We start from the raw sequence: 9,832 nt of genomic DNA on the forward strand, positions 1-9,832 counted from the left end.
GTTTTGTTTTTTTAGGGGTTTTTGGGAAAACCAATTTCGCTAACCTCCTTTAGCGATTGGAATGGACTGTGGGCTACAGTTCGGGTGAGTTTGGAGGGCTATCTTCCATCGAAGATCATGGCCACGCGATGACGGTCCGGTAATTAATCCTTCCATCAGCTCGAGCTCGACGTGGCGCAGGTGGAGGTGCCTCGCGTTTGCGTGACTGCGTGACGCTTTTTACACGCTTTTGCGTCAGGAAATTGCAGCGTCTAGGTTGGGAAACTAGGGGGGGAAAAACACCGACTGGAAGTTGAGCAGCTCGGCGTCAAGCCTTCTGGCGATTGGTGGAACGTAAAGGCGGACTTAGCTCGAGGGAAAGGAAACACAAACGAGCGGATTACCTTCTACCAAAGCAGGCTTGGAATGGTTTGTGTTTTCGATTTTTCGGGAAATTCCACCACGGTGGTTCGTGACCGCCCCAACAGAGATGTAGGGATAATTTACATAAATTTCATCCACATTCATCATGTCACTTGACGCGGCTTTTCTTCACCAGGCCTCCCGGTGGACGGCGGTCCTAATTTACCGCACTTTTGATAATTGTTTGCATGCTCACAGTGACGTATAAAATAAAGCCGAAACCGAACCGGTAAGAAAGATGTCGGCTTCGTTTGGTGACGCAGAGGGCCAGGAGGACAGCTTAATTTGTTGCCCCTAATTTTGGGCACCCAATTTGAGGCACACACACACACGCACACACACTTTTATCCGCAAATGAGATCTGTTCGCTGACCATCAAAGGAAACCCTCCGAGCCGATGCCGCGTCTCGCTCGCTATGACGTGGATTGTACCTGACCCAGCCTACCTTGACGTCTTCATGTTTGCGTTTTTTCGGGTTAAGCTTATCTAGTTCCGAGTGGCGAAATAAGGGCCTGGGCGTGTTATCTTTGGGTTGCGAAAGTATCGTACCGGAGCCGATAAGAAAGCCGCTTGGGTGTGAGTCGATGATTCACCAAACTTTTGGAGCCACAAAGGAGTTGGAGTGAGCGGTACACTGAAGCGATTTATTGATCGGAAGGATTTTTTGGCACAAAGACACATATGCACTGAAACTGGTAAACAATTCCGAAAGAACGAGTTTCCTCGCGAGGGACAACTTTGGCGAGATGGCATTAGTAACACGCTCCTCAACTCCACACACTTAGTCTAGACACATATCACAGCGTTTGGAAAGGCTCTCTGGGAATTCAGTACACCCATGTTGGTTCCTTCTCGTCCCGTAATGCCTCCGGTAGGAGCGCATTCAGTAGGATACTTGAGGGCGTCGTAGTCGTCGTGCTGGAGTTCGAGTCTCGATTGTGGAACACACCGAAGTAGACACCCAATCCGATCGCCAGACAGATGATGACCACGACGAACACCATACAGCATAGGGTCTGAAGAGCGCACGTGCAGCAGCTGAAAGGAAACAAAAAAAGGAGCCTGTGAAAAACTATCCGGAAGTGGGTGATAGGGAGTTTGCAAGATCTCTACCAGCACGCGATCCGCTTAGTGCAGTCACAACAGCATCGCAAAATTCCACACATCTTAACCTGGATGGAACTGCCTGGCGATACGTAGGGGTTCAACTAGGTGCTCCGGTTAACGCACCTGAACTGAGTACAAGAATTCCCGTCGAGCGTTTATCTACGACACCTCGCCCCTAGATACCGGCTTACGGGTCGGAACACAATCACCCATTATCTCAGATTTATTGGGCACGTTGAATTTTGATAAAACTCACTAACATTCAGAAATGTGCACCGAAGCTATCACACATAGGCGAAAACTTTCGGTGGTCGTCTACAATGGCACAGATTACGGGAGGCGTTCCGGATACTGATAACGCCTAACAATCACCTACATATTGGGTACCCGGGGGAGTCGGTGTGGATTGCGTGGAGGTGACACGATGGGTATGGGTTTGTCCCAATTCTAGGACTCTGATGAGTAACGTGATCTATTTCCAGCGTGTTACAGCTGGTTCGCATTCCGCAAAACTTACTAGCAAACTGTCTGAAGTATATTCTTGATGAAGAACCATATCGTTTTCAATAAACAACACATTTTCGTTTGATATTCTCGAGGAAGTGTTGAATCCAGAGATGCGCCGTTGTTGTGAATCTTTCAAAGCTTACTATGAATGTTCCGCTGTTTGCTGGATTACGCTCTTTTCTATCCTTTATGTCTACTTACCAACAAGCAATTTTAGCCGCACAATCGCAACAGCAACCAATCAAGGAGCACATCTTCTTTAGACTGCTTGGATCCTGTCTTTTGGAAGAAGCGGTGACCGAACTGCTGCGAAGAATCTCCTCTTGGTGGTAATTTTCTGATCGAGCTTACTCCTCCAACAACCGAAGACTGGTGAACTATTCCAGTTGATGCATCACGGGAACCCTAGGCCAGCTCACGAAAATCACACATTGCCATCAGTCAGGCCTCTATCTCAAGTATCCGGGAGTACCCTCTCCATGGTTTTCTACAGCCCACCATATCGGGTACTATCGCAAGCGGGCAAATATGATTCCCCACTTCACAGCGGGTGCTCCATTTAGCGAAGGTGTATTGCGATAAGCTAACTCAGCGTTACTTTTTACAAGCCTCGATGGCTATCCCACTCGAGCTTGTGGGATGTTCTATGACGATCTTTTCGAGCGAACTGTAAAGATAATGAAGTAAACAGTGCACGATTGGGGCTCGAATTGGTTTGGTGATCGTAGATAGCGCATGGATGCGTGGAGTGAACCTCTGCCGGGTTTCCGGTCGATCAATCAACGCGTGCCAGCGTGATTCACATTCGGTTGTGGATACAATTTATTTATGGCTGATGGGGAGCATTTAGGGGCAGGTCGATTGGATGGTAAAATAAGTGGTACAGGTTGATATGAATCACGATGTTATATAACAAATATAGGATTCGTTTTTTGCCACGGCAACTACAGTTTTTTCATCGGCATGAACTGGATATTCCCTGAATACACCGATGAGAATACCGATGAGAATCCAGTTAATACTCAGCCGCGTTTTACAAGGCGCGGTGACGCTTGGGTGTTCTGATTGTTCGTATTCCGATTTGGCCACAATTTGGTTTGCTTTACTTAGTTCCGTGCTCCATGGGGGGCGGCCCGTGGATTGTACCTGACCTATGCTGACGTTTTCATATTTGCGTATTTTGGGTTAGGCTTATCTAGTTGCGAGTGGCGAAATAAGGGCCCGAGCGTGTTATCTTTGGGTTGCGAAAGTATCGTATCTTAGCCGATAAGAAACCCGCGTGGGTGTGAGTCGATAATTCACCAAATTTTTGGACCACAAAGCAGTTGGAGTGAGCGTACACTGAAGCGATTTATTGATCGGAAGGATTTTTTGCACAAAAACACACATGCACTAATACTGGTAAACAATTCCGAAAGAAAGAGTTTTCTGCGAGAGACAATTTTGGCAGATAACGTTAGTAACACTCTCCTCAACTCCACACACTTAGTCTAGACATAGAGTTATGACAGTAACCCAGCCAGACTCCAAAGACGACATCGCAGGGCGAAGGTGCGACATCAGCAGATTCCAGTGTGCGCGTGGGAAAGAATAGGAGCAGGTTAGGACAGTTAACCGAGTGGGTCGGTCAGCAGATCAGTGTGGTCCGAGAACTCAACCAACAAAGAACTGTACAGTAGTTAAGAGTTAGGTTAAAAGTTAAGTTAGTAAAATAAAGTTGGATGATTGAATACACATAATTATATATCACAGCGTTTCAGATATAATTATGTGATATATAATTATATATAAAAGACTCTGGGAACGTGGTATTCAGTACACCCATGTTGGTTCCTTTTCGTCCCGTAATGCCTCCGGTAGAAGCGCATTCAGTAGGATACTTTGGCGTCGTAGTCGTTGTGTTGGAGTCCGAGTCTCGATTGTGGAACTGTTGTGTTTTACTATATTTTATTTCGTATGTTTCACTTTTGACCAATTTTAGTTAGTTGATTAATCATAAAAATGTTTAAATTTTTTTTTAATGGTTTTTTAAATTTTTATTGCTATTTTCGATCCGACAAATTTTATTTGACACTATTCCTATAAAAATGTTGTGAACCACCTATCAATATAATATATATTCCATGAATATCATTCATGGAAATATTTCAACCCGGTTGTGCAGTTGTCAGTTGCAAGACATCCGGATAATCCGCCCCCTGGTTAATCCGGGCCCGGATAATCGACGTCCGCCTGTACTTGACATAAAAATGCCACGTATCTGAAATTTCATCAAAAGGATTTTTGAATAGATTAGCTTTTAACGACTAACGATTTCTTACTGTGTTGTTGCTGAATAAATAGCGACGTTGTACGACTGTATGATACTTTACTGTGCTACCACAAATGCACAGCACAGTAAGTTGTGAGTGGTACTACAGTACGGTACATCACAAAGTGTTACTTGACCCCAAACTAGTTGTTATAGGGTGTTTCATACATAACAGCAGCAAACCGAAGTAGACACCCAATACGATCGCCAGACAGATGATGACTAAGGCGAGCACTAAACAGCATAGCGTCTGAAGAGCGCACGTGCAGCAACTGGAAGAAAATAAGCAAAGAAACCAGTAAGAACATATCCGAATGTGCTGGAGTTCGCAAGATCTCCACCAGCACGCGATCCGCTTAGTGCAGTCACAACAGCATCGACAAAAGTCACACATCTTAACCTGGCGGCGTTTTGCAAAAGCCGACTGCGAACTGTCAGGCGATATCCTACTAGGTGCTCCGGTTGACACACCTGAACTGAGTACAAGAATTCCCGTCGGGCGTTTATCTACGACACCTCGCCACAACACAACCACCCATTACGTGCCATTGGCCACGTGCATTTTGACAATATGCACAAATGCACACCGAAGCTGTCCGCTTCCTATCACACATAGGCGAAACTTTCGGAGGTCTTTTACAACGGCACAGATTATGGGAAGCGTTCCTGGTATTGATAACGCCTAACAATCACCTGCATATTGGGTATCCGGGGGAATTGCTGTGCATAACGTGGAGGTGGCACGAAAATCGTATGGGTTTGTCCCAATTCTACAGGGTGTGCAATGTGTTCGAATACACTTTCAAAATGTGTTTTAAAAATAAATAAACAAGATAGACTTTTTCACGTCAATTCCTATGGAAGATAAGTTTATTGAGAACGTTTAGGGCATATTAGCGGGGAGCACACCTCCTTTGTTTTTAATTACGAGCTTAAGACAAAAGAATCACACGCGGCACGCACCTGATCCATCGGCATCTCGTCCCAGATCTTGGAACTAACCTTCTTAAATTGCTCAATGGTGTACACTTTATGTTCGCTCTGCTTGGCCAACATGTATGACCATACATAAAAGTCCAGTGGGTTAAGATCGGGGGAGCTGGGAGGCCTCAAAGTCTTATCGAAAAAATCAGTCAAATTGCTTCGACACCACTCCAATTGCGCCGGTGCTCCGTCCTTGATGAAGAATAATATCGTTTTCAGTAAACAACACGTTTTCGTTTGATATTCTCGAAGAAACGTTGACCAAAAATCGCCGATGTTATAAATCTTTCAAAGCTTACTATGAATGTTCCGCCGTTTGCTGGATTACGCTCTTTTCCGTCTCTTACAAACTTCCTGCTTGCCAACAAGCAATAGTAGCTGCACAATCGCAACAGTAACCAATCAAGGAGCACATGTTCTTTAGACTGCTTGGATCTTGTCTTTTGGAAGAAGCGATGACCGAACTGCTGCGAAGAAACTCTTCTTGGTGGAAATTTTCTGATCGAGCTTACTCCTCCGACAACCGAAGACTGGTGAACTATTCCAGTTGGTGCATCACGGGAACCCTAGGCCAGTTCACCCACATCACACATTGCCATCAATCAGGCCTCTATCTCAAGTATCCGGGAGTACCCACTCCATGGTTTTCTACAGTCCACCATATTGGGTACTATCGCACAGCGGGTGCTCCATTTAGCGAAGGTGTATTGCGATAAGCTAACTCAGCGTTACTTTTTACAAGCCTCGATGGCTATCCCACTCGAGCTTATGGGATGTTCTATGACGATCTTTTCGAGGAAACTGTTAAGATAATGAAGTAAACAGTGCACGATTGGGGCTCGAATTGGTTTGGTGATCGTAGATAGCGCATGGATGCGTGGAGTGAACTTCTACCGCGGGTTTCCACTCGATCAATCAACGCGTGCCAGCGTGATTCACTCGGTTGTGGATACAATTTATTTATGGCTGATTTGGCGGGAGCATTTAGGGGCAGGTCGATTGGATGGTAAAATAAGTGGTACAGGTTGATATGAATCATGATCCTATAACAAATATAGGATTAGAAGTAATCTACGAAATACTCTTTATCAAAAGCGAATGCATTTGATAGAAAAAAAAGTTTAGAGAATAAGAAACATCTGACAGGGTAATAAATAAACCATTTTCTAGTCCACTGTTGTGGCTACTTTTGTTTCCTTAATTGACGCCCGTAAGGGTTTCGCGGCGCACGCGCAAGTAAAGGGAACACAATCAGCAAAATCTGTCAGATTTTAGTGACAGTCCGCAATCGGATCTAACCAAGGTGGGTTCTAATGGCCTTATCACACTGGTCACCAATGGTGGCTTTGCAAACCCACCGAACTGTCAAAATTTGGTTTTGGCATCCAGTTTGACATAATGGTGCCTCTTGGTAGTGTGATAAGGCAGGCCACCTGGGAGTGGGAGTTTATATAATCCACTTTCGGTTCATGCGGTTTTTGGCAGTTTAAGATTAAAATACCGAAATTTTATAATCTTATTATGCTTATAACTGATTATTAATAAAATTAATAAACATGAATCACTTTCAAATCAAGCTTAACATGCCAGATACAGCAAACTCCACACAATGACAGCCCCCCAGCCACTCCAATGTCATTCGTTTTCGATGGTCGTTTGACAATCCAGTGCTTTTTCCATGCCACCATTGGTGACCAGTGTGATAAGGCCATAAGGGAGGTGAGCTCAAAGGCCTGGTCGTGGCAGCCATTTTGAAAATAATGTTTGACAATCGTTCCTGGTTTTGTTTACCAACAAAAAGATAACGACGCGTTAGCAAGCTGCTGGTTCCAGTTGATACGGTTACCGGAAGACTCTGCCCTCATTTGCCACAACTTTACTGAGGACACAGTTCCATCTACGATATATTGCAAAGTCATCTAGTAAATGAGGTTGGACGAGATGGGTAAAGCGGTTTGGTCGTCCAAAGGCACATATGTTAATACTTTGTTGCTACAATGCTACACGAAACGTGTTTGTTAAAACGACAGTATCTTCTTCATACCGCATTCGGCTCTTTTCCGGCGGGCTCAAGGCGATGTGATCTGAGCTGCTCCATTATGATCCTAGTGACGCCATTACCTGTAGCGACATGGCATTGGAGTACGATTATGCTCTTCTGATCTGATCCGATCTTTGACTGAGAGCAAATGATCTGATCTGCTCCTGAAATTTTGGAGTTTTCTCATCACTACAGCACAGCGACAAAATGGCGAGACAGGTGATCCGGGAGCTGCCTTCTAAATCACCAACAACAAACGGGGCTGTTATATCATTACTCTACATGTTTTACATAAATAACAGCACGAATCACGAATAGAACACTAAAGCGCTCTTAAATATTATGTTTAATTGATCACAATTCACAAAGCAAAGTTGGGCAAATATGGCGTCTCGTGTAATGCCCATATTGAAAGCTCCTCTTGCACACATTCAAACATTGACGGTCCGCTTGGAGCGGGAAATTTCCTTCTACTCGCCCCCGTCTATGTTTTTGGCAGATATTCCTGGTTGGGTAATTTTCTTCTTGGGACTTCAGTTCAACGTTGACACACGTCACTTTTGGTTCAGTGTGACATCTAGCAAATAGGCGTGCAGTCTTTATATTTCCACCCCCATGTTGGTTCCTTCTCGTCCCGTAATGCCTCTGGTAGGAGCACATTCAGTAGGATACTTGAGGGCGTCGTAGTCGTCGTGTCGGAGTCCGAGTCTCGATTGTGGAACACACCGAAGTAGACACCCAATCCAATCGCCAGACAGATGATGACCACGACGAACACCATACAGCATAGCGTCTGAAAAGCGCACGTGCAGCAACTGGAAGGGAATAAACAAAGAAAGCAGTAAGAACCTATCCGGAAGAGGGTGGTAGGGAGTTTGCAAGATCTCTACCAGCACGCGATCCGCTTAGTGCAATCACAACAGCATCGCAAAATTCCACACATCTTAACGTGGCGGTGTTTTGCAAAACACGAGTGTGAACTGTCTGGCGATACGTACGGGTCCAACTAGGTGCTCCGGTTAACGCACCTGAACTGAGTACAAGAATTCCCGTCTGGCGTTTATCTACGACACCTCGTCCATAGATACCGGCTTACAGGTCTGAACACAATCACTCATTATCTCAGATTTATTGGGCACACCGAAGCTATCACACAAAGACGAAACTTTCGCAGGTCGTCTACAATGGTACAGATTACGGAAAGAAGATTACGGTAGAATCTCCTTCTTCTTCTTCTTCTTGGCGTATCGACCTCTTGGTCATGCCTGCCCGTAAAGGGCTTACGAGACTTTTTACCCTATGTGTACGTGGATAGTCAGTCCTCTCGTACAGGGGAGAGTCCGGTCTCGGTTGGGATTGGAACCCACGCCGTCGAGGTTGTGAGCCCCGGAGCTCATGGGCCGATTTTTCTAACCGGTGCTACCGCTCGGCTGACGCGGACCCCTTCGGCTGACGCGTAGTATCTCCTCTTGATGGTAATTTTCCGATCTAGCTTACTCCTATATAATATAATGTTATATAACAAATATTGGACTCTTTATCAAAACCGAATGCATTTGATAGAAAAAAATAAAGTTGGGACAGTCTGTTGGACGAGATCAGATCATATGCAAGAGCTTTTATTCCCTGTTTTAGAGAATATGAAACATCTGACAGGGTAATAAATAAACCATTTTCTAGTCCACTGTTGTGGCTACGTTTTGGTTCCTTAATTGACGCCCGTAAGGGTTTCGCGGCGCACGCGCAAGCAAAGGGAAAATAAAGGGAGCCATAAATTATTCGCGAATAAAAATGGCCTACGAGTTGAGGCTTGGGGAAAGCAGGAAATCTCACTACAATCGTTCGATCGGTCAGAGTTTGGATGAGAGACGTGAAAGCAGAAGGATCAGAGTTTCCCGCACATAAATTATATCGATTTCCAATGAAGGAAACTTCAGACTTCTAGTTGAAGCAAGAAGTTTGGTAAGTGTTTATAGTTTTTGCATTCGGATTCAATTCTTCGATGTTTCTGATAAATTTTTAACGAGTCAAAGCTAAAACAAGACTATGCAAGGAGTTAGCAAGTATTCTTGAGTGTATCCCGTAAAACTTCCTGTTCTTATTCCTACTTAACCGTTAACTGTCACCCGATTAACGCCACGACGCGGCTCTTGGAGCCTCTCCATCCCTCCGCTCCCTTACCGTAGGGTCCACCGCGCAGGTCCGGCTCAATCATGTTGCCGTTTTTCAACGAGCTGGGCACACTTTCCGGAACATAATCCGCGCCCCCGGGAGAAGCACAACATATTCAATGGGTTGTGGTTGTTTTATCCCTTCTTCATTCTTGCCTTTAAAAGGCGTCCCTTCCCAGGCGATCCCCACGGATTCCCTCCCTCTCCAGCCGGTTTGGTACAATCGACATCAATTCATTTGCGGCGTTAAATTATATTGATTAACGTCGAATTGATTTGGGTTGATTTATTGGCGCAAATTGGCGGCC

At 45.1% G+C, this 9,832-nt stretch overlaps 1 protein-coding gene across 1 annotated transcript; it reads right to left on the reverse strand.

Annotated features, from left to right (window-relative positions):
• Nucleotides 1–1,230: 1,230 nt before the first annotated feature.
• On the reverse strand, nucleotides 1,231–2,089 carry LOC131288760 (protein midgut expression 1). Its single transcript, XM_058317933.1, has 2 exons — nucleotides 2,028–2,089; nucleotides 1,231–1,441 (listed from the first exon to the last, which is right to left on the reverse strand). Exons 1-2 carry the CDS (start codon nucleotides 2,087–2,089, stop codon nucleotides 1,231–1,233), a joined length of 273 nt encoding a protein of 90 aa, XP_058173916.1.
• Between the last annotated feature and the right edge of the window lie 7,743 nt (nucleotides 2,090–9,832).

The sequence above is a fragment of the Anopheles ziemanni genome, chromosome 3, assembly GCF_943734765.1.
Source record: "Anopheles ziemanni chromosome 3, idAnoZiCoDA_A2_x.2, whole genome shotgun sequence".
Taxonomy (NCBI): Eukaryota; Metazoa; Arthropoda; class Insecta; order Diptera; family Culicidae; genus Anopheles; species Anopheles ziemanni.